The 26160-nt window shown below is 38.5% G+C and overlaps 1 protein-coding gene across 11 annotated transcripts in view; it reads left to right on the top strand.

The window, feature by feature from the left end:
* Nucleotides 1–14684, top strand: part of tenm2a (teneurin transmembrane protein 2a) — a 2790214-nt gene extending 2775530 nt beyond the window's left edge. For all 11 annotated transcript variants that reach the window (XM_072590496.1, XM_072590497.1, XM_072590504.1 and 8 more), the window contains 4 exons: nucleotides 1116–1412; nucleotides 8914–10528; nucleotides 11400–11530; nucleotides 12709–14684. In XM_072590496.1, the coding sequence (XP_072446597.1) occupies nucleotides 1116–1412; nucleotides 8914–10528; nucleotides 11400–11530; nucleotides 12709–13470 (2805 nt within the window). In that variant the 3' untranslated portion in view covers nucleotides 13471–14684. The remainder of the gene's footprint in view (nucleotides 1–1115; nucleotides 1413–8913; nucleotides 10529–11399; nucleotides 11531–12708) is intronic.
* The last annotated feature ends 11476 nt before the right edge of the window (nucleotides 14685–26160 follow it).

Raw genomic sequence — 26160 nt, forward strand, 5'->3', positions numbered from 1 at the left:
AATCTCCCTGCTTCTCTACATGCACTGGAAACTTGGCATCCGCATAACACTGAAACTAATGTAGAGCAGCATCCTTCCCTGTTTCCAATTGAATATAGTAATGACTATCGTCCTGTTTGCAATGGAAATTTAGATGCCTCACCTCAGATCTGACCAAAAATTGGATAAGGATCAAAATATTGTGGAACTGATTTTCCACAGCATTTACAACCCATGTACAGGCTTATCGGCTCAACAGATCCATGCCGATTTGTTCCATTCAACTTCAAATACCATTGATTATATGAATGCTGGACACTAAAATGAGGCGCATGGATTTTGAGATGGTATTTTTCTTAAACAGCGGTGCTAAATAAGTACCGGTGCTAATTTTCCACCCAACACAAATATTAATGCATCTCACATGCCCCTATGATCATCAGTGCAAAACAACTCATATGAAGCAACTTATCTTTGACTATATACAGGGAATGATTCTGTAATTTGGCCACTGGTAGATACAAAGGATGATGAGATATGGACTCATTCTTTCATTCTTCCCTTGTGAGGAATCTCAGGTGCAAACCCATTAAATAAACGGTATACAGTGACTTCCATGAAAACAGTTGCTTTTTAAACAACAAGCAAAATTGCAAAAACTTCACAATTACTTATCAAGATTTTTCATGTCGTGTATCTCTACCATTATACTTTATATTTCCATGATTTTTACTTGCAGAAAATAATTGTCTTCGAGAGGCATAGTGCATGCAATTCTTTTCTTTCAAAAACTGTAAATCACATAAGGTGTAATTTCTTTAAAATTTCCTTTGAACAAACTTTGGAGAATATTTGATAATTACACTGTTAATTGTGGTGTTCATGCTCATTAGCAAAGGCTGAATGCATCGCAATTTTTTTGAACTCCTGCCAGATTGCAATCACTTAAATCATATTGATGATAATGTCATTTGAAAGCTTTCTCCTTTATTGGCAAAGGCACAAAATTCAATCATCTACGCCAGGCATAAGACATTATAATTAAAATGAAATAAATTGCCCCAGTAATCCCACATGTGGTCTGTTTTAAGTAAGGAGAGACACATTTATGATTGTGGTTCTTTAATTTTATGTAGTTGCATGGACGAAACTTGCTTTCCATTGATTTTGATCGCAATTCCCGGACAGAGAAGATTTATGATGATCATCGAAAATTCACATTGAGGATTATTTATGATGCATTGGGTCGCCCCACAATCTGGCTCCCAAGCAGTGGTCTAGCTGCAGTTAATGTCTCTTATTCGTCTACTGGGAAAGTAATTGGAATTCAACGTGGTGCAATGAGCGAGAAAACTGATTACGATGAAAAAGGCAGGATCGTATCCCGCATTTTCTCTGATGGAAAAGTCTGGAGCTACGCTTACCTTGACAAAGTATGTTTAGAAGCAATTAGTTCTATTATCATTAATAAGACATTAGTTCTTCCAGGTTCCCCTCATTGCCTTGCAGCTGTTTTAAGTAATGCGAACAATAAGTAAGATTGTGGAGTTTGAACGTGAAAGCAAATGATAATATAATAACACATTTGATAGAAATTAGATGAATTGCTACATTTTGAGATGCAGCACAGAGTCCATGCATCATTTTTTGTCCCATGTTGAAAGATGGGCCGAGCTACCTGTTCTACCTGTGAACAGTTACAAGTTTGCTCAAGGTTGTAATGAAAACTAGCTACACGGGTGAAAAGTATCTAAAAAATACCTTCATTGTCATGCACTCAACGGAATTGTGAAAGTCATGTAATGTTACTATCCCGTTAGTACTTGTAATGGATCCATCGAGTATGGAATTAACTGTGAGAATATTCAATATACATGGTCAGCATTACACCAAACAATGTGAATAATTTTCAAGTTCACTAGCTAGTTGGTAGCCAGAAGAATGGACTTTACACCTGTCAAAGGCCTCCTCTTTCATCCCATAATCTACAGCTTTCATACTGTGCTCCAAGAGCATTTAACTATGTAAGTTTTGAATTTGTAAGTTAAAATTAGTGTTATTACCCTCAGTGACAAAATTCTTAAGCATTTTTCTGCTTTTTGCCTAATGTTTGGCTTGCTTGAGTGATTGGACAATTTTAGTTTGACGAATTCCTGCTTTCCCATTATGAACTTTGTTCCTTGACTTACAAACAGTGAGAAACAGCAAACGATGGTTTTATACCTCAAACCTTAGTGAGACAAAATGTTCCCAGGCTCCATCTTCAATGTTCCATTGTGTTGAGTGAATCCCTCTCTATTTATTAATGAATTTGGAAAGGAAACTTCGAAAAATTCTGATGAAAATATTTTGTACACTAAGCATATCTCATATTTTCCATCAATTCATCATTTACGTAAGAACACAAGACTTAGGAGCAGGAGTAGGCCGTCTGGCCCTTTTGACCCCACTCCGCCAATCAATAAGATCATGGCTGATCTTTTTGTGGACTCAGCTCCACTTACCCGCCCTCTCACCATAACCTTTCTATCTTAGCTTTAAAAACATTTGCTGAAGTAGCATCAACTACTTCACTGGACAAGGAATTCCACAGATTTATAATCCTCTTGGTGTAGAAGTTCATTCTCAATTCAGTCCTAAAACTGCTTCCCCCTAATTTTGAGGCTATGCCCTCTTGTCTTAGTTTCACCCGCCAGTGGAAACATCCTCTCGAAGTCTATCTTATCTATTCCTTTCATAATTTTATATGTTTCTAGAAGATCCCCTTCGTTCTTCTAAATTCCAATGAACATAATCACAGTCTCTTCAGTCTCCCCTCATTAGCCAAACACCTCAACTCTGGAAGCAATTTAGTGAACCTCCTCTGCAGCTCCTCTAGTGCCAGTATATACTTTCTCAAGTAAGGAGACCAAAACGGCATGCAGTACTCTAGGTGTGGTCTCACCACCATTCTGTACAGATATAACATTACCTCTCTTCTTTTAAACTCAATCCCTTTAGCAATGAAGGACAAAATTCCATTTGCCTTTCTAATTATCTGTTGTACCTGCAGACCAACATTCTGTGATTCATGCACCCAGATCCCTTTGCACAGCAGCATGCTGCAACGTTTTACCATAAAAGTAATAATCTTTTTTACTGTTACTCCTACCAAAATGGATGAGTTCACATTTATTAACATTGATTTCCATCTGCCAGACCTTTGCCCACTCACTTAAACTCTCTATGTTCATCTACAAAGTTTCAAAGGCCTCTTCACACAATGGTCTGCCACTCATCTTAGTGTCATCTGTAAACTTTAACACACTACACATGGTCTCCAACTCCATATCATATATATAAATTGTGAATAATTGCAGTCCCAACATTGATCCCTGAGCCACAACACTAGTTACTGATTGCCAACCAGAATAGCACTCATTTATTCACACTCTTTACTTCCTGTTAGTCAACCAATCCTCTATCCATGCTAATACTTTACCCGTAACACCATACTATGCAGCAGCCTCTTGTGCAGCACCTTGTTGAAGGCCTGTTGGAAATCTAGGTACACCAAATCTACTGGGTCCCCATTGTCCACCATGCTCATAATGTCTTCATAGAATTCCAAAAGATTAATTAAGCATGACCTGCCCTTCATGAACCCAGGCTGTGTCTGCCCAATGGGGCAATTTCTCTCCAGATGCCTTGCTATTCCTTTCTTGATAATAGTGTCAAGCATCTTCCCCACTACAGAAGTTAATCTATAATTCCCCATCTTTTGTCTACTTCCCTTTTTAAACAGTGGCATCACATTTGCTATTTTTCAATCTGCTGGAACTGCCTCAAAGTCCAGTGAATTTTGAAAAATTACTTAGGTGCACTTGCTATTTCTCCAGCAATCTCTTTTAGTACCCTGGGATGCATTCCATCAGGACCAGGAGACTTGTCTATCCTTAGCTCCATTAAATTGCCCAACACTAGCTCTTCCAGAACAATGATTGTTTCCAAGACCTCACCTACATTTGACTCTTTGCCTATTCTAGGCATGTTATTCATGTCCTCCGCTGTGAAGACCAACAGAAAATACCTATTCAATGTCTTGACCATTTCATTATATCCCATGATCAATGCCACTTCTCACACTCTAAAGAACAAAAAGTTACTTTAGCCACTCCTTTTTGTTTTATATATTTATAGAAATTTTTGCTGTTTGTCTTTACATTCCATGCTAGTTTTTTTTTTCTCTCATGTTCCATCTTACTTTTCTTTACAGCCCTTTTTGTGGCTTTCTGTTGACCTTCAAAACTTTCCCAATCTTCTAGCTTACTGTTGTTCTTGGCTACTTTGTATGCCTTCTTTTTCAATTTGATAATCTCCCTTATTTCCTTAGACACCCATGGCAGATTACTCTTTTCTTACAATCCTTCACTTTTACTGGAATATACTTTTGCTAAGTACTTTGAAAAATTGCTTTGGAAGCCCTCCCCTACTCATCACCTCTCCCACCATAACGTCTTTGTTTCCAGTCTACTTTAGCCAAGTCCTCCCTTATCCTATTGTAGTCTCCCTTGTTTAAGCACAGGATCCTAGTATTGGATTTTATCTTCACACTCTCCATTGTATTCTAAATTCAACCATACTGTGACACTCCATTTAAGAGGATCCCCAACTGTGAGGTCTTTAAGTTTTCCTGTCTCATTACACAAGACCAGATCTAGGATAGCTTGCTCCCTCGTCGGTTCCATTACATACTGTTCAAGAAAACTATCGTGGGTACACTCAACGAACTCCTCCTCAAGGCTACCCTGACCGAGCTGGTTTGACCAATTGAAATGTAGATTAAAATCCCCCATGATAATTTCCACACCTTTTTTACAGGCATTAGTTATTTTCTTGTTTATTGCCCGTCCCAACGTGATGCTTTTACTTGGTGACCTATACACCTATCAGTAACATTTTCTTCTCAGAATTTCTAATTTCCACCCAAATGGATTCAACCTTATTCTCCATTGAATGTAAATTGTCTCTCAGCACCAACCTGATGTTATCCTTGATTATCAGAGTTATACCACATCCCTTACCTTCCTGTCTGTCCTTCCGAATAGTCTGATACCCCTGGATATTTAACTCCCAATCATGACCATCTTGTAACCATGTCTCCGTAATGGCTATTATATAATATTCATTCACAATGATTTGTGCCAGTAACTCATCGACCTTGTTACGAATGCTATGAGCATTCAGTTAAAGTTATGCTAGTTTTCATACCCTCATGATTTTCAACATCTCGAACAATACCTCCTGAGTTATCCTTCCTTTTTACTTCTTTCATAGTCTGCCTTGTAGTTAAATCCTCCTGCACACATGCTAACCTGCTGCTTACCTTTTTATTTACCATCATACTTCTTGTCGTTTTCCCCTTCCCTTCCCCCTCCCCCTCACTAGTTTAAAGTCTTAGTGATTTCGTTTTAAAAATGACTTTAATTTCTGAGCACAATATTTGATTGTGGATCAAGTGGCCAGTTTCCCAAACAAGTTAGCCAAATCATCAACTTTTCAAGCTGAACACTCAGCAATGTCATTACTTTCCTGCTTTCAAGTATTTATTTATTTGGTGAAGTGTCTTGCCAGAAAGCTCTGGGTCCCCAGAATTCGAATGCTACACCATGGCTTTTTTTTTCAGAATTTCAGAGTGGTGCCTCAGAAAGGACGATTGCAAGCTTCAGTTACCTTTGTTCACTCCCATCACTCGAATAGCAGAAGGTATCTCTATCTCTGCCCTAAAGGCAATCAGAATTACTTCTGCGACTTGTATGCACAGTGTCAGCTGCTACTTCTCATTTAGGAAATGTGGATTTTCTCTTTACCTCACCACTTATGAAATGCAACATATGAATCTGTGTGCAATCAATAATTGTGGATTAGTTAAATATTATATATTCCACTCATAAATAAATATTCTAATTAACAAACAGAGGCAATGCCATCATTCAGGAATTGGGTAATAGTTGGTGAAGGACAGGGCAATAGAGGGATCTGGTAACAGAATACATGTGTGGGATTTTTTTATTCGTTCATGGAATGTTATTCATGGTCACTGGCAGGTCCAATATTTATTGCACATCTATAGTTGCCCTGGAAAAAGTGGTGGTGAGCTGCCTTTTTAATCATCTGCAGTCTTTGGACTGTTGAGACCTACACACAGTGGTAGTAGGAAGGGAGTTCCAGGATTTTGACCCAGTGACAATGAAAGAGAATTTAGGAAGCATGATTAGTAAGTTTGCGGGTGAAACAAAATTGGTGGTGTAGTGGACAGTGAAAAAGGTTACCTAAGATTACAAAGAGCTATTGATCAGTTTAACCAATAGGCCGAGGAGTGACAGATGGAGTTTAAATAAATGCGAAATGTTGCATTTTGGTAAGATGAACAAGGACAGGACATATACAGTAAGTGGTAGGGCCCTGATGAATAGGGCGACCTAGGAGTTCACGTACATAGTTTTTTGAAAGTTGCATCACAGGTAGACAGTGATAAAGAAGGCAGTTGGCATGCTTGCTTTCATTGCTCAAATCATTGAGTGTAGAAGTTGGAATGTCATGTTACAGTTGTACCGGATGTTGATGAGGCCACCTTTGGATTACTGTAACAGTTCTGGTCGCCCTGCTATAGGAAGTTGGAGATGGTGCAGAAAAAGATGGAGAATTTGAGTTATTTGCAGAGGTTGGAGCCCCACTCAGCCAAAAGCAAATAAGGATGATTGCATCACACTCTTCACGTAGAGTCACAGAGATGTACAGCACGGAAACAGACTCTTTGGTCCAACTTGTCCATGCCGACCAGATATCCTAATCTAATCTAGTCCCATTTGCCAGCACTTGGCCCAAAGCCGTCTCAACCCTTCCTATTCATATATCCATCCAGATGCTTTTAAATGTTGTAATTGTACCAGCCCCCACCACTTCCTTTAGCAGTTCATTCCATACACGTAACACCCTCTGCATGAAAAAGTTGTCCCAGGTCCCTTTTAAATTTTTCCCCTCTCACCCTAAACCTATGCACTCTAGTTCTGGACTCCTCCACCCCAGGGAAAAGATCTTGTTTATTTATCCTATCCATGTCCTTCATGATTTTATAAACCTCTATAAGGTCACCCCTCAGCTTCCGACGCTTTGGGAAAACAGCCACAGCCTATCCAGCCTTTCCCTGTAGCTCAAATCCTCCAACCCAGGCGACATTCTTGTAAATCTTTTCTGAATCCTTTCAAGTTTCACTTGCACCTTGTAAATGCTGAACACACACTGAGAAGATAGGAGGCAAGTTATTCACTGCTCCTGACCTGCTCTTGTAGACAATGTATTTATATAACTGGTCCACTTCAGTTTCAAGTCAGTGGTGACTCCAGGACATCAATAGTGGGGATTCAATTATGGTCATGCACTCATTGTCAAGAAGATCTGATTAGATTCTTTCTTGTTGGAAACGCTACTGGCTAGCAGTTTTGTGGCCTGAATGTTGTCCAGGTTTTGCTACATTTGGACGTGGCCTGCTTCCATATCTGAGGAGTGACAAACAGTGCTAGACATTGTGCAGTCCTCAGTGAACATCCCCAGTTCTGACCATATGATAGATGAAATGTCATTTATGAAGCAGTTAAAGATGTTTGTGCTAAAGAAAATAACCCTGAGAAAACCTTGTTGAGATGCCCTGGGGCTGAAATGATTAACGTCCAACAACCATAACAATCTTCCTTTGGCCTAGATATAACTCCAACCAGCTTTTCCCTCAATTCCCATTGACTCCAGTTTTACTGAGGCTCCTTGATGCACAGATGATTCAGAAAATGATCCATTTATGGCTACTCTATTTCCTGTTAGCTAATCGTCCCCCTATCCAGCTTGATATATTACCCACATACCATGAGCTCTTATTTTGTGTAGCAGCCTTTGATGTGACACCTTGTCAGATACCTTCTGGATATCAAAGTAAAACGCATCCATGGATTTCCCTTTATTCTGTGTCCTTTTTACTTTCTCAAAGAACTCCTATAACGTCATCAAAAATGAGGTCTCTTTCATAGCACAATGTTGACTCTGCTTGATTGCCTTGAGAATTTTAAAATACTCCACCATATCCATCTTAATGTTAGGTTTCAGCATTTTTGCTATGACAACATTCGCTGAGTTTTTTCAAACATCTAATCAATTGAACAGCTCAAAGCACAAAGCTTGGAGCAGTTTACAAATAGAATAACTGAGTTTAAGACAACATCTTTATCAAAGAATACTACAGAACAGAAAGCGGCTAATTAATTCATCATGCCTGTGCTGGCATGATGAAAGAAGTATTCAATTACTCCCACTCCTCTTACCCCTACTGTAACCCAACAAAGACTTCCCCTTCAAATGCTGATCAATTTCTTGTTGAAAATTATTGCTGCATAATGTGTAATTTTAAAAAATCACAGATAATATCTGTACCTTATTTGTCAGTTGCACTCCATTCACAAAAAATACACTTCATATTCGATTCCAAGTTGCTAATCCATGTACGCCATAATAATTGCAGTTTTAATCCACAGTCTGTTTTGAATTAGTTGATCTCATTGAGCCACAGTAGAGGCGCTACTTGTGACTCTCAGCTAAAGAAAGAAACCTTTTAAAACTCGATTATCATTTATTAGTGCTCAGCAATGACAGCTGCTGTAATTAGTTCCTTGCACCCATTGTGTGAGGGAACAGGATCACTTATGGTGTTCCTTTGTGGTTGAATTGCTGAGCACCACAAGCAATGGTTGGACATTATAAATGCACAGTAGGGCAATTAGCATCTGTAAATTTGAATCATCAGTAAAAGGTAATAGTCTCAAAGTACATGAAGGGATTGCCAGAAAATTAATTGCCAAAAGTTATTGGATTTATTCCATTTCTAAAACTTTCTCTTTTCTTTTACAGTCTATGGTGTTACTTCTCCAGAGTCAACGGCAATATATCTTTGAATTTGACCAAACAGGTCATCTCCATGCAGTCACCATGCCCAGTGTAGCCAGGCATACCATGTCAACTCATAATTCTATTGGTTACATCCGCAATATCTATCATCCCCCTGAAAGCAATGCATCGATGATATTCGATTTCACAACAGAAGGTCGAATCCTGAAATATGCGTACTTAGGCACTGGGCGCCAGGTGTTCTATAAATACGGAAAGTTGTCCAAGCTCTCTGAGGTTCTTTATGACAGCACCGCTGTCACCTTTGGTTATGATGAGTCAACAGGTGTGCTTAAAATGGTCAACTTGCAAAGTGGTGGGTTCTCTTGCACAATCCGATACAGGAAAATTGGTCCTCTGATAGACAGGCAAATCTATAGATTCTCTGAGGAAGGCATGGTAAATGCACGGTTTGATTATACCTACCATGACAACAGCTTTCGAGTTGCCAGCATGAAGCCCATTATCAGTGAAACACCACTTCCTGTTGATCTATACCGATATGATGAGATATCAGGAAAAGTTGAGCATTTTGGGAAGTTTGGAGTCATATATTATGATATAAATCAGATCATCACTACAGCTGTGATGACCTTGAGTAAGCACTTTGATACTCATGGACGCATCAAAGAAGTTCAGTACGAGATATTCAGGTCGCTCATGTACTGGATGACAGTTCAGTATGACAGCATGGGGAGAGTCATTAAGAGAGAGATTAAGCTTGGTCCTTATGCAAATACTACCAAATATACATATGACTATGATGGAGATGGGCAGTTGCAGACTGTTGCTGTGAATGATAAGACAATCTGGCGCTACAGTTATGATTTAAATGGAAACCTGCACCTGTTGACCGCTGGGAGTAGCATTCGCCTCATGCCATTACGTTATGATTTAAGAGACCGCGTTACCCGGCTTGGAGATGTCCAGTACAAGTTCGATGAGGATGGTCTTCTTTCTCAGCGAGGTTCTGATGTATTTGAATACAATTCTAAGTGTCTGCTTACTCGGGTTTACAGCAAAACGAATGGTTGGAGTGTACAGTATCGCTATGATGGTTTGGGACGTCGAGTCTCCAGCAAAACTAACTTTGGCCAGCATCTGCAGTTCTTCTATTCAGATCTTAACAACCCAACCAGGGTAACCCATGTTTATAATCATTCCAGTTCAGACATCACTTCCCTATATTATGACCTCCAGGGTCATCTCTTTGCCATGGAGATCAGTAGTGGAGAAGAATTCTATATTGCTTCAGATAATATTGGAACACCTTTGGCAGTCTTCAGCAGTAGAGGCCTAATGATCAAGCAACTTCAATATACAGCCTATGGTGAAATTTACCATGATTCTAATCCAGACTTCCAACTAATAGTGGGATTCCATGGTGGCTTGTATGACTCTCTGACAAAGTTGGTACATTTTGGCCAGAGAGATTATGATGTCTTGGCTGGACGTTGGACAGCTCCAGATTATTCCATTTGGAATGATATTGGCAAAGATCCTGCACCCTTTAACTTATACATGTTCAAAAATAACAATCCTCTCAGCAATGTGCATGATGTTGAAGATTACGTTACAGGTAAGATTGGTAAGATCAATGATACATCAAAATATAAGGACAACATGCATCACCATGTAAATTGTATTAAAAAGAATGTCAAACTTGTATCAACCTATTAGCAAAGTCTTTTAAAGATGCATTAGCATGATTTCAGCAGAAAGGGAATGTTTGTTGGATTTGTATAATGCACTCGGGATTAGCAAAAGACTCCATTCAGATGTTTCTGTTAGTTTTGTTTCTAGATAAGTGGCAAGGGAGCTATTTTTCCCCTGTTTTACCCTCATGGGTTTTTATTTCATGCAGCATTCACTTCCTGAGAGTATCAGTAAATGATCTGCTCTCAGGCCTTTGCTAGCATCACATGATAAACAGAGGAAGCATGAGGATGGACACTTTGCTTTCACAACCATCATTTTAAAATCTTTGCAAAATAAAGCATGACCACAAACCTGCTTAGTATCGAGCTTGTGCTCCAGTGTATGTGTAATCTTCATGAAATTCAGCATTTGTTTGAAGAATGAAAAATATGTGTGGCTGAATTTGGTTGTTTAGAATAAGGATACCTGGTAGCATGGGGAAATGATTGTGCCAGGGATGGAGCACTTTCTGTTTGGTGACTACTAGCTTAGATTTGAGGGATTACAATTGTTGAGTGTGATGTAATAATGTGTCTTAACTTTTGAAATGCTGCAATTCATTTGAATACAGTATTCCCCATTGAGGCAACTTTATGGCTTTTCCATTTAAACTTTTACTTCAGTTACATTAAGCAGTAAATTACAGCAACTATTTGATGTAACATTGGCAGAGAGAGGAGCATACAAAACACTGAAGGAGGAAATTATATCCTAACCAATCTTCATCCAGTTTAAATTCTGCCTTCCTGCAGATGTAAAAAGCTGGCTTGTGATGTTCGGATTTCAGTTGTACAACATTATTCCTGGATTCCCGAAACCAGCAGTTCGTTTTGCAGCACCACCTTATGAACTAGTGGAGAGTCAAGAGCGTGACAATGTACAGGTATGGAAACAAACTTAAATTAAGCTCTTATTATCAGCCTGCTTATCCACATACTCTGCCAGCACTATCTGCCAGCACTTTTATACCTCAAGACTTCTATTATTCTAACTGCCTCTGCTATCAAATGTCCAGACATCTACCTTTATAATTATTTTCCCACATGCTGTAGAGATCAGTACAAAAAATAGTTAGCCAACAAATACTAAAATGCATTCATGTTTAATAAAGAACAAAATCTCTATTTTCTATTCACCTTCATCACCATCAAATTATACCCTTATTCTCAGAAAATACTTTCCTGTCTCTCATCCCAGTCATTCTCTCTGGTACTATCTAAATCATTGCTCTCTCAAGTCTAATTGGCACAGATTTCAATGTAACTGGCATGTTGACACAAAAAGATCTAGAAAGACTACATCAAGCTTTAATGGACCCCACATTCATCTGCTAAAAATCTTTCCCGAATGTAGAATCATCGTGGAAAGTGTGGAAACCATTATTCTCTTTATCTACCTTCAGTTATATCTCCTTACATCAATTTCCCCATCTCTTCACATTGAATAACAAATGAAACAAGCCCATTCTCTTTTCCATCCTTCAATCAACTAGCTCTGCCTCTTCATCTTCTCCCTTTTCTTTGTATTCACCAAGCTGTAACTTGCCAATTCCCACAAGCCTTGAATCATTCCTCTAGTTTCACATTTTCTCATTTTGTTTTCTTGGCTTCTCAAGTCTTTTATTTTTTTCTTCAAACCTCTTTCAGTTAAATTGTTGATCTCTCCAACTTTTCTTCAGATCCCATTCTAACCAGTATTCTAAATGGTGATATTGAACTCCATTCTCCTTCTTTTAAGCACTTCTGGCATTAACCACTCCTAATAAAATAAAATTAAATACTTAACCTTTCAGTCCTTGCATGTTGGAACCCTACCCAAGGAGGAAGAAAGGTAATAAATATCATATGTGTAAAATAAATTGTGCCTGGGCTTCAGAATTGGATTGAGCTAGAGCACGGCTACAAATTTGTTGCTTGCCAAACCAGGCAATTTTCTACAGGGGGGGAGAAGAGTTATCCCATCCCCTTTCCATCAGTACTTCCTAGCATTGATGGCGCTGCACTGTTAATGTTGACCAAGATGCAAATGCTCTCCATATACCTTTTATGATTTGATTTTCAGTTTATTTCAGGGGTTCAACAAGCAGCAGAAAGGCTCAATAATGCTTTTATGGCACTGGAAGGATGCTCACTCCCCAAATTCTCCAGGGCAGGTCACAAGGACAGGTCAGGACACTGGTTTTCAGCCACTAATTCCATCATTGGAAAGGGAATAATGTTTGCTGTCAAGGAAGGCAGAATAACAACAGGTGTAACTTCCCTTGCAAGTGAAGATAGTCGGAAAATAGCATCCATTCTTAACAACGCCTACTACTTGGACAAAATGCATTACACTATTAATGGGAGAGATTCACACTATTTAGTGAAAATTGGTTCATCAGATGGAGACCTGGCAACTTTGGGCATGACAAGTGGTCGAAAAGTCCTGGAGAATGGAATTAACATCACAGTTTCGCAGCCGACAATTCTACTTAATGGAAGGACTCGAAGGTTCACAAATATTGAACTACAGTACAGTGCCCTGTTGCTAAATATTCGCTATGGAATTACACCAGACACATTGGAAGAGGAAAGAGCAAGGTTGTTGGACCAGGCCAGGCTAAGAGCCCTGGTGAATGCCTGGACTAAAGAACAGCAGAAGGCAAGGGATGGCAAGGAAGGAAACCGGCTGTGGACTGAAGGCGAGAAACAACAATTGCTGAACTCTGGAAGAGTTCAAGGATACGATGGGTACTATGTATTGCCTGTGGAACAGTACCCAGAGCTGGCTGACAGCCCCACCAATATTCAGTTCCTGAGACAGAATGAGATGGGAAAGAGGTAACAAACCGAACTGCTGTCATCTCTGGCAAGAGCTGGAAGGGTGATCACAATCACTATCTCCTCTCCTAAGGAGATGGATACTCTAAAGGGGACTGAAAGTAAGTGACTTTGGGAACTGAAGAAAAGATTCAAATTCATATTAAGTGAGTTTTCATCTTGTTCTTCAGCATGTGAGGACTCTCTGGAGTGGACTGGGACCCAAAGAGAAAACTATTTACTTGACAAGTACCCCTTTTTATAGGATAGCTCAGGTCCTCTGGGCTTATATTGAAAAAAGACAAATCTCTCTTCTTGACTCAGTAAACTTACTGCCTCATGGGTGTCTCGGTTAAAAGACTTGAGTCCAAAATACCCATCTTGAATGAAACAGGAACTTCATAATTGCAAACTTTTGTAATATATGGCCTGAAGGAAAGCTTGTTTGAATATACCAGAAATGTACTGATCTGTCAAAGCCTGGGCCAGACTTCTTACACTGATGTATTGTTTTGTTTATTGCCATAGCAACTGTAGTGGACACAGTAAGCCTTGGAGGTTATAGTTACTGCATTCCTACTTGGGAGGGGGTGGGGTGGGCCATAATGTTTCTGAGGGCGTGACGTAATTAATAAACAAAATATGTTATTGTCATACACACCGTCGTACTCTTTTTAAAAGAAATTTAAATAAAACTACGTTGTGGACAGATTGACGTTTGCAGGGTGTAGTCTGCATAGTTTCTTAAAAGTAGTCGTCAGTAATGGTTTATGGTAGAGTTGTGGCCAATGTTTCACTGCTACAAATGGCACTGCTTTTCACTGACCCTGTTCACTGAGGCACGGGAGAGGGAAGGGGAAGGGAGCAGGAAGCACAATTGCTGCTAACAAAGTTAAATGATCGATGATGGTACCCTGCTTTACTTGCCTCTCAAATTACGACAATCACGCTGCAGTCACCAGAAGGCAAATTGAGAACTTTATTATTTTTTTTTGTAATACTGTATCTGGAAGAATTGTCCATGGAGGTTTTTATATTAATTTCTGATTTTGCTGCTCAGCAAATATTAGTCACAGGAAATAAAATAATTTATGTAAAAGTGTTTCAAAAATGTTTATATACTTGAAAATAAAGTCTTTAAAACTGAAAAATGTCTGATATTGTGAACCCATATTTATAGAATATTACAACCATGTCCTTGGGTATTCAAATATTTTCAAAATAAAGTTTGAGCTGTGATCAATCCTTGTCAGTGATGTTGTTTGAGCTGAGTCTTAACAGATATAAAAATCAGAGATTGTCGCAATGGCATTGTCTAAATCAAAGTGTTAACCAGGTACTTGCTCATTCACTTTCAACATGAAGAATATACGCTACTGCAGTTCAAATTTTATAATCAGCTGTTATTTTGACAAACAAGGATATATTCCCAGTTGCTCAGTACTAGACTCCATTTTGTAGGTTATTGCCAGTTGATCATCAAAAAGATAGGACTTCAAGCAGGATTGTAAATAGGATGGGGGCTGGACAAGTAGGAGTGGAGTTTAGGATGTTGTCAGCATATACATATGAGCTGACTTCATGTTTACACATTATGCCTGCAAATGATTATGAGGAAAAAGCCAAGGATGAAGCCTCAGAAACATGTGCAAAGGAAGTTGCAAGGTTAAGAAAGGAAGCATTTGCTAGGCATGCCATAGATAACAATTACATAGATATTGATGGGTGAGGACTGAAATGAGGTGTATTAACACCTGAAGAAATAATCCACCATGGATGTAAATTTGCTCGCTGAGCTGGAAGGTTCATTTTCAGATGTTTCGTAACCATACCAGGTGCTATCATCAGTGAGCCTCCTGTGAAGCACTGGTGACATGACTTGCTTTCCTTGGGTTGGTGATGTCGTATCCTGTACTTTTCTCAGTGTGACAGATGGGATCTGAATCGATGTGTTTGTTGATTGAGTTCTGGTTAGAATGCCATGCTTCAAGGAATTCTCATGTGTATCTCTGCTTGGCTTGTCCTAGGATCGCCAAAATTGATAATTCACCGTGTAAGTGGCTTTGGCAATTGGGGCACCTGGGATGGTGTTTAACTATATGACATTAATAGAGGAAATCCCAGAAATTTCCTGAATTTTGAGGACTGAAACACAAGGAAGAATTTGTTCACCTAGCATGTAGCAAACAAATTTATTAGGAGAACAATAAAACTGTGAAACAGATCGCGAAAGGGATCTCGTGGAAAAGAAAGGATTAGAAGGTTTTATAAAGTGATGGATCTAGAAGTCACATACATACAGAAAGCCAAACAGTACACTGTGGGTGCAATTGCATTTCTCTAAACACTGAATTGCCCTTGAACAGTGCAGAGACACCTTCTTAAAACGCTGCAGTCACCACGTTACAGGTACATCTACATTGTAGTTAGATAGGGATTACAGAGGTAGCTATGTACAGGGTTTTGAATTCTTTCCAGCTCAGAATTCACATAAGTTATGATTTTTGAACCTATAGGAAACCTATAAACTTCAAGGTGCTGCTGATCTGGAAAATCAGCAGGAATGGTGACAAGGTTCCCACCCTTTGAAATAAAGTCACTGCTGAAATGAAAGGACTGGCTAAATTTTGTGAATGGTATCTTATATTCCTGATTCAGTTTTTAACTGTGAAAAGACATGGAGTTATGAAGCTTTATCATCTATAATACATCATAGCATCCCACTGGTTCAATGATTATCAGCACAGACTGGTATTGGTATACAGTCATAAACAAACAGAAAGGTTCCAGGTTTCAACCTTAATCAATGTTGAGTTAGTTGATTTTCAGCTGGACTAATTACACATCTAGCGAAATAGTACAATTTAAATTTTAAAAGAATAATTTGAAATAATTTTAGTGACTGTACTATATATATCTGGCAAAGACATCAGGTATGCTTCTGAGTTTTGATATCTACCAATAACAACTATGAAATATGTGCACAAGCGTATCTGTAAACTTGCATATCTCTATAAAGAAATTTATCACAGAACCTAAAAATAATAGTAACTAACTTCAATAAGGACATTTAATAATGACAGTATTGACATAACCTATGCATATATTGGATTTTTCTGAAAGGAAAATGTTCACTCAGTTGAATGGATGGATACATGTGGAGAACATTTTCAGTTTTTGTACTATATTAACAGTAACCTTTGAAAGTGAATTGGGTATAAGCAAATGAAATAACTTGCATTTATAAATAAAGGTTTTCATGACTTCAACTCATTCCAAGTGCTTTCCAACAAATGAAGTACTTTTGAAGTGTAGACACTTTTGTAATGTAGGAAACATAGCAGCTAATTCGTGCAGAAGCTCCAAAATGAGCAAGAATAAAGGTTTGTGGTAAAGTAGGAAAAAGTAGAGAAGCTGGACCAATTCAATAGATCTTTCAAAGAATCAGCAGATGCAGAATGGCCCAAATGGCTTCATCTGGTTACTATATGATTCAACAGATGCAGATTGAACTAACAATGCATTTATGGATTAGTGGTGCTGGAAGAGCACAGCAGTTCAGGCAGCATCCAACGAGCAGCGAAATCGACATTTCGGACAAAAGCCCTGATTTTAACAATGCATTTATGCCTATTATAAATTGCCTTCCAGTCTCAAAGAATAAAGAAGACACTACATGGTTGGTAAACTAATTCATTTTTTCATTCCATATTCCACCAGAGCATCCAGAAGGTTGTAGTTCCAGGAAGAAAATAGGTTGAAAGCTTTCAATTAAGTTGAGGCATTTCCATTCAAAACAGATCTAAAAGCAATTCTGTTCCATAGAGGACTCAAGCTGTAGTATTTGATTAAATGTTTTGGCCTCAAAATTCCATGCTAAATGATTCGCATGGTTGTAACAAGATTGAAGCAATTGTCCTTGCCAGTGGTGCTGCTACTAGAGTTTGTGAGACTAGAAGGAGGGAATCTCATTTATAAGGGACATATCACAGAATCACAGATTTATTACACTGCAAAAGGACATTATTCAGCCCTCTATATCTTTGCTGGCTCTACAAATGAACATATCCCTATTGAGGTTCACCTGCTTTCTCCCTGTAACACAATATGTTGCATATTTGCAAGTAACTATCTAATTCCTTTTGAATGCCTCAATTGATCATGGCTCTACCATATGCATAGGCAGTGTATTCCAGAACCCAACTACCCAATGGTTGAAGAAGTTATTACATTTGCTTCTATTACTACTTACTTTAAATCTCTGCCTTTTTGCTCTGGATCCTTTCATAATTTGGAACATTTTCTTCCTTTACTCTGTTCAGACCTCTCAGGATTTTGAATACCTCAATCATATCTCCTCTTAGCATTCCTTTTTTATAAGGAAAATAATCCCAACTTCTCCAATCTATCTTCATAACTCAAATTCCTCATCCCTAGAACCATTCTCAAGAAGTTCTTTAGTGCTTTCTACAATGCCTTCACATTCTCCCTAAAGAATGGAGCATAGAACTAGATGCTGAGACCAAGCTAATGCCTTACATACGGTCAATGTAATCACCTTGTTCTTGTAATTTCGGCCTATTACTGAGATCCCGAATACTATGTGCTCTATCAAATGTTGTCTCAACTTGTCCTTCCATATTTAATGCATATATAAACCTGGGTCCCTTTGCCTATTGCCCCCTTTAGAGTTGTAACCTTTGTGTTATATTGCCACTTAGCATTCTTCTTATCAAAATGTACCACCTCATATTTCTTGGCATTAATCTTCATCTGTCACCTATCCATGCACACACCAACTTGTCTATGTGCTTTTGATGTTTTTCTCTACCCTCCTCACAATTTACAAACCTTCCAAATTTCATATCTTCCGTACACTTTGAAAGTTTGCCCAGTGCCCCAAGGTCTCAATCATCAATATATGTCAGGAAATGTAGATGCAGATTGAACTAACAATGCATTAATGCATATCAGAAATTGCTTTCCAGTCTCAATGAATAAAGAAGACACTACATGGTTGGTAAACTATTTTTTTTCATTGCGTATTCTACCAGCACATCCAGAACGTTGTAGTTCCAGGAATAAAATAAGTTGAAAGTTTTCAATTAAGTTGTAGCATTTGCATTCAAAACAGATCTAAAAGCAATTCTATTCCGTAGAGAACTCAAGCTATAGTATTTGATTAAATGTATTGTAATGTTAGTTCCTACAACTGATTGCTGAGGAACTTCACTACAAACCCTCTCCCAACCTGTAAAAAGAAACACTTATCATTGCTCTAATACCTGCCACTCAGCCAATTGTATATTCATGTTTTTTTCTTGTCTGTTTTAATCCATGTGGTCTTATCTTGTTTCTAAGTCTGCTGTATGACACTGTATTAAATGCTTTCTTGAAGTCATCTACATTATATCAACAGCATTGCCCCGATCAACCTTTTCTGTCACTTCAACAAAAATTTCCACAGTTAGTCAAATTTTCCATTCATTCATGTGTTTCTCCTTAATTACCTCAAAGTTGTCCACATGTCTATTAATTTAGTCCAAAATTATTGCTTCTTAAAGTTTTCAACCATCAAAATAAAAGTGACTGATCAGTAGTTGCTTAGTTTATCTTTTTTTGAATGAGGCATTATAGTTGCAATTTACCAGTCCTTAAGCACCATTCCTAAATATAAGGAAAACTGAAAAATTACTATTTTTATTCTCAGTATCCTTCAGTCAATGTCATGCAGCCTCAGTCCCTTTTCTACTTTAGTTACAGTTTATCCATACCCTCCTTTCATCAATATTAAACCCTTCTAGCAACTTTATGTCCCTTCTTTCACCATAGCCTGGATAGCATCCTCCACCTCCTCAAGAGAGAGAGAGACATAAAACCTTTGTTTAATACTTCAGCCATTCTTCACCAGTCTTGAAAAATTAACTCTGCTTTCTTGCCACATATGCTGCCAGACCTGGCAAGTGTCTCCAGCAACTTCTGTTTTTGTTTCATATATCTAATATCTGTAATTCTTTGCTTTACATATGTAATGTCTTTTTAAATCCATAATCAGCCTGATGCCTCATTTTACTTTTATTTTACTCTTTATATGTTATAGGAGACTTTGGAATTCCCTTTTATGTTAGCTGCCGGTCACCTTTAACACTTCCCTTATTTGCTTTATTAATACCCCTCTGTGCCTTCCATCTCAATGTGTTTCTCAATTGCATTTTCTACCTAATGCCTGTCACAATCTTTTTTTAGTCATAATTCGACTTCTTTTCTCATTCAGGAATCCCTAGATATGCTTGTTTTAAATTTCCTTTTAAAGGGAATATACCTAGACTTTGCCTGAATCATCTCTTCTTAAAGTTAGCCCATTGTTTAACTACAGCATTTCCTCCCAGCCTATGACTCCAATTTATTTGCCACAGTTCCATTCTAACCTCATTGAGGTTGACTTTGCCCCAGTCAACTAATCTTTGTGTTGTACATTATCCTTGGCCATGATTACCCTAAAACTGATATTACAGTGATCATTATACCCTAAACGGTCTCCCATGTATTTACCCTGCCTCAGTTTCAAGAACCCAGTCTAGCAGTGCCTCCATTCTCTTTATGCTGGAAATATACTGCTGTAGAAAATTCTCAAGAACACATTTTAGAAACGCTTTCCCCTCTCTGCCCTTGACACTACTACTATCTCAATCTATACTTGGATAATTAATATCCTCCATTATAACTCAACATAATTTTTGCACATTTCTGTAATTTCCTTGAAAATTTGTCCCTCAACATCCTTCCCAGTAGTTGATGGCTAGTGATGACACTAAACTACATAATTATATCATTTTTGTTTTTTATTTCTCACCAGATCACTGGGATATTCTTTACTTTCCAACACTGCAATGCTCTTCTTATTCAATCCTGCCATCACTCCCACTTTTCATCCTCACCTGTTTGGACATCTTGCTGGGTACAAGATGTCCAAAATCTTGTACCCAGCAATATTCAACATTAAGTATTGTCCTTCCTTAAGCCAGGTCTGTGTTATAACAATTACAAGATACTTGCTCTTCACAATCTTCACTTGTAGTTCCTCAATCTTATATACCATATTCAGCACTTACAACATTGCTCAGTAACCCTGATTTAGAATTTATTACTTTCTCCTTTAATCTGACCCCACCTATTAACTTACTATTCTCTGTTGTAATGCATTCTATCTCTCCCCAGTTTTTTATGTACCTTGGTATTTTTCTCGTATTATCTGTGGTGACCCCACCCCTGCCAAGTTTGGTTGAACCTCCCTAATGGCCGATTCCTTACACCTTATAAGGAATATGGGCCAGTCTTTGTTCAGAAGTGAACCATCTAGCCTGTACAGGTGGATCTTCCCAGGAACTGGTCCCAATGTCCCAAGAATCTAATGCCCTCCTTCTTACTCCAATTTTCCAGCTACATATTCATCTGTCTTGTCTTCCTATTTCTATATTCACTTGCACATGGAATCCACAGTTTGCTACTTTTGAGTTTTGCTTGCTAAATTTCTGCCAACTCCCTAAATTCTAACTCAGTACCATATCAATTTTTCTATCTATGTCGTTAGTTTCAATGTGTATCATGACCATTGTTGCTCATCCTCTCTATCCATGATGGTTTTAAACTCTTAATGACATTCATGACTACGGTGCAGGAAGGAAACACACCACCCTGGATTAACATTTACAGTCACAGTAACATCTATTTATTCTTCTATCAAACGCCTCTTCCAGTCTTAGATGTCCATTGTTGTGCAAATGAGCCACCCTTGGTGCAATGGACTTGAGGCTCTGCCAGCACACCCCAGATGAACTATCACATGCATCAGGATTCAACACTTAATACTGGTTGGAGAATGGGATTAATGCTGGGGACTTATTTAATAGCTGCCTTTTGCTTTTTGACTGCCCAATTCATTTCCTCTTTCCCTACATATGCTTAAACTGTGGAGTGACCATATCTATAAATGTACTATCAATCTAGCTCTCAGCAACATGGATGCACCATAGTGATACCAACTACTGCTCAAGTCGTTAAGTGTTATGTAACTGATGACATTTCCTGCACAAATGGTTATCCAAGAAAAAGAAAAGATCCTTGAGTTCCCATATAACATCAAAACAGACATTCTCTGAGTTGAAGCAGCCCTGCCATTCCCTTATCTATACGTTGACCCTGCTATTGCTGAAAAAAAATTGCTAATACTACTTAAACTTGAAACTATTAATAAAGCTTTGCTTGCACTAACATAATACTTAACACACGTTACTAGTTGCAGTACATCCCGTATAAAGCACCACTTTCCTCGATGGACCAAATACCCACATGAACAAAATTCACTCCTACATTCAGTCTACATCTCAGTTCAGGTGCAACTCTCAGTTGTGCATCTTAGCTATCCGTCTCCTCATAACTGGAAAATATTTTGATTCCTTGGTAATGTACTTATTACAGCTAAATAGTTTATATCTGAAGGGACTGTATGATGGGTTTGATGTTAGCAGCATTGGTATGTATGCCTGGATGAAGTGAAGTATGTGAAGTTTAGTCATGAACCATGATAGCGTAGAATAGTTCTAAATAAGTGATGTGCATGTGGTGCTTTGAGCAGTGTGAGCATTTGGTGGTATTCTACCTATGGAATGTAGCATAAAGATGCATTCACTCAATTTGATTATGCATAAGATCATTAACCCTTTCTGATGCTGCCAGTATGTCATTGGGCCTAAGCACTTGAATAATCACCCCATTGACCAGCTGTTCCTACTCTCTCTGTAGGATCATCATTGAGAGCTTCCACATATTGAAACATAAGGGTCATATTTAATGGCGGTAACGGGGTTCCCAGAGAGATGAAGATTGTCCTGTTGTATGTACTGTGGAACCAATGACTACCTGCTAATGGTCAGAGAAGAGTGCTACCATTAACTCTCTTTTCTGCTCTTTGAAATAAAAACTTACACAGGTTAGACAGCCTCTGTGCGGCACTGAAACACAGGCTTATCTAAGGACCAATTGTCCTTTCTAAACTGAGTATAAGAGTTTATGTAGCTCACTGTGATAAAAGATGAATAACTTAATAAGAGGAGATATATTTATTACATTAATGAGTTAGACATAATAATTAAGACTATCAGGCAATACTGATGACATATCTGTTTCCATCACAATCCCAAGATAAACTCTTTCTTCACTCAGGACTTTATAATATAACCAGACTGGGTGGAGTTTAATGCAGTCACCAACACAAACCCCTTCAGAAAAATTATAAAATTCAACAAACATTTACTGATTTGTTTTAGGAAAGACTCACTGTTTTAACTACCAATCACACATTGGGGTGGCACGGTGGCTCAGTTGTTAGCACTGCTGCCTCACAGCACCAGGATCCTAGGTTCAATTCCAAACTTGGGGTGACTGTGTGGAGTTTGCATATTCTCCCTCTATCTGCGTGGGTTTCCTGCAGGGGCTCCAGTTTCCTCCCACAGTCCAAACATATGCAGGTCAGGTGAACTGGCTATGCTAAATTGCCCATAGTGTTAGGTGCATTAATCAGAGGGAAATGGGTCTGGGTGGGTTACTCTTTGGAGGGTCGGTGTGGACTTGTTGGGCCGAAAGACCTATTTCCACACTGTAGGAAATCTAATCTTATCTGGCCAGCAGCAGGCCTTCTCTGGAATTAAGGATCTCATGTCAGATGTCCCACACTCTGAGAGTAGCCAATTAAAGGCAAGAAGCTCTACTGAATGACTGTGTATCCTGGGGAGATGGTGGCTTCTGTCAATTTACCGTGCATCCAAGGATTATTGTTGCTGGATCCTAGTTGAGAGATGAGTGATGGTGAGAAGAAGGTCAACAGCAAGGGCAGGGAATAATACTCCAGCTGGATGACTGTACTGAGATCTTGAAAGAAGATCACGTAGTTAACCATGTCAAAGACTGCACAGAGGAAAAGGAGGACCACAAAGAACACATACATACATTGATCAGTCACAAAGGGTGACAAGAGATGTCTCTTTAAAAAGAAACATGATAGGCTGCTGATCTGATTTATTAAAAAGACAGTTCATTGGTCTTGAAAACACAGCTTCAAACTGCTCCTAGAGGGAAGTCCAGTTTAAAAACATTTACAGAAATAGTTTTCAACATTAAGAAGACCTGTCTACGTTCACATATTGGTCATAGAGTCATAGAGTCATACAGCATGGAAACTGTCCCATGCTGAACATAATCGCAAATTAAGTTAGTCCCACCTGCCTGCTTGTGGCCCATATCCCACCAAAGCTTTCCTATTCATTTACTTATCCAAATGTCTTTTAAATGTAATTGCGTCACATCTGCTATTTCCTCAGGAAGTTCATTCCACATGTGAACCACCCTCTGTGTAAAAGGTTTGACCTCATGTCTTTTTTTTTAAATCTCTCTCCTCTCAGCTTAAAAATGTGCCCCCAAGTCTTGAAATCCCCCATTCTGGAGAAAAGACAACTACTATTAATCTTATCTATACCCCTCATTATTTTATAAACTTCTATAAGGTTGCCTCTCAACCTTCTATGCTCCAGTAAAAAAGTTTCAGTCTATCCAGGTTTTCTTTATAACTGAAGCCTTCCACGCCTGTCCACATCCTGGTAAATCTCTTCTGAACTTTCTCTAGCTTAATAATATCAGTTCCGTCATTTTTCTTTTCTCCAAATTGATGTGACAATAAAGGATGCCCACGTGATCTTGTGACTCCTTTTTGGTGAGAATGTTACATATAGGCAGAAACCAGCTATGATTCTTAAAGAAGCAGTTGTAAAGAGACCAGGACAGTGAAATAGGAGTGCTAACCTATATTGCTAGTGACATACAATTGAAGGTTGATAGTGCAAAGTTTTTAAGACAGAATCCCAAATAGTAGAAACTTCTTTCTGAATTTAACAGCATCCAGTGACACAGTTATTGAAATAGAAGTGTTAAAACTTATGTAGTTCTGTTTTACATTTCTGCCAATAGATGATCCTAAGAAAACAGCTCGAAACTTCTTAGTTGCCATTGGTAAGGAGATGCTTCACTGAATTAAAGCATCTGATCTCCATGTGATGATCAGAAAGATGAAAAGTTCTCAAAAATCACCTCAAGATAAGAATTAGTTTCAGATTAACAAATTTCAACTCATGTCGTACAGACATCAATCACAAGAATCTATTGACCAGTTTGTCAGAAGATGACACAGCAAAGGGCATGTGTTGAAGTTTTTAAAGAGGATTTATCAGAGAGGGTCATTGAGTTAGCTATCACCTTTGCACCAATTAGAGCCTTTAGCAAGGAACTTTTAGACAAGAAAAAGGGCCATACTATTGACCTATTACTTGAGAATGCACACAGGTATGAAGACGTAGTTGCAGCCCAACAATAATTACGTGCTGTAGGTGCAGTCAACATGATTGCTACAGTCAGCAAAATATACCAAACCAATAAAATCTTAACAGATGTGGTTTGTCGCAATTAGCCAAAAAATGTACAGTTTTTTTATATATCAGAAAAGCTGGGGGACTTTGGACGTTCCTACAAATGCAGGAAATTTGATTTCAGAGGGTAAGTCAGATCTCAGAACAAAATACAGGTGATCGACAGGATGGTACAATATTACAATACTGGCAGCAAGGAAATTGTTAAGAAAGTGCACAATGACAGACACAACAATGAGGTTCAGAGACAAAAATGGGAAGGGCAAATTTCACTAGATGACCAAGCTTTCCAAATTGTTAACCATACACATCAATAGTGTAAGGTGATCAAAAGCTTTTACAAACATCAATAACATATGCCCTGAAAAGGTAGGACAACAGACACTGAAAGCTAAAATTGACAATGGGGGATATATAGGACAAAGTGAGGACTGCAGATGCTGGAGATCAGAATCAAAAAGTATGGCACTGGAAAAACACAGCAGGTCAGGCAGTATCTGAGGAGCTGGAGAGTCAACTTTTCGAGCATAAGTTCTTAATCAGGAATGAGGAATATAGTGCTACCATGAATCCCAAAAGATGTGTACCTCAGCAAGTGGTATTTATTAGCACAGCCCATAATTTCCTTCAGTGTGGAAAGAGGCTATTCAGACCATTGAGTCAGCACTAGACTTCCAAAATGCACCCTACCAAGGACCAACCCCCATCCTATCCCCATAACCCGACATTTACAATGGAAATTCCATCTAACCTGCACATCATTGAATTGTGGGAGGAAACCCACACAGACACAGAAAGAACATGCAAACTCCACAGTCACCATGGTGCTGAGCCACTGTAATACCTGAAGGACTGAGATTCTGTAATTATAATTGTTCATTTTCATTGCAACCACAGCAACTTTATGTCATACAATGTATCCCAATGCTGAGGCAGATAGCAAGATCTTTTTTTAATGACACTAATAAGACAAAGTGATACAGCACAGGTAGCAACCAGATATTCATATTGTGTCCCTTAATAAAAAAATTATTCCCAGGCATTTCATGTGTACACTAAAGGAAATGGATACCAAGTCGTGAAAGGACGCATTGCTTAATTTTATGCATATAGAAAGAGCAAATTAGAAAGGTACTGTTATGTTGTTAGCTCTTTTAGGAATGTCCTACAAATAATAGTGACTTCAAAAGAGGAAAAATGGGGGAAGAAAGAGAAAACTAATTGTCTTGTTGCAGTCCAGG

Source organism: Chiloscyllium punctatum, chromosome 20, assembly GCF_047496795.1.
Source record: "Chiloscyllium punctatum isolate Juve2018m chromosome 20, sChiPun1.3, whole genome shotgun sequence".
Taxonomy (NCBI): Eukaryota; Metazoa; Chordata; class Chondrichthyes; order Orectolobiformes; family Hemiscylliidae; genus Chiloscyllium; species Chiloscyllium punctatum.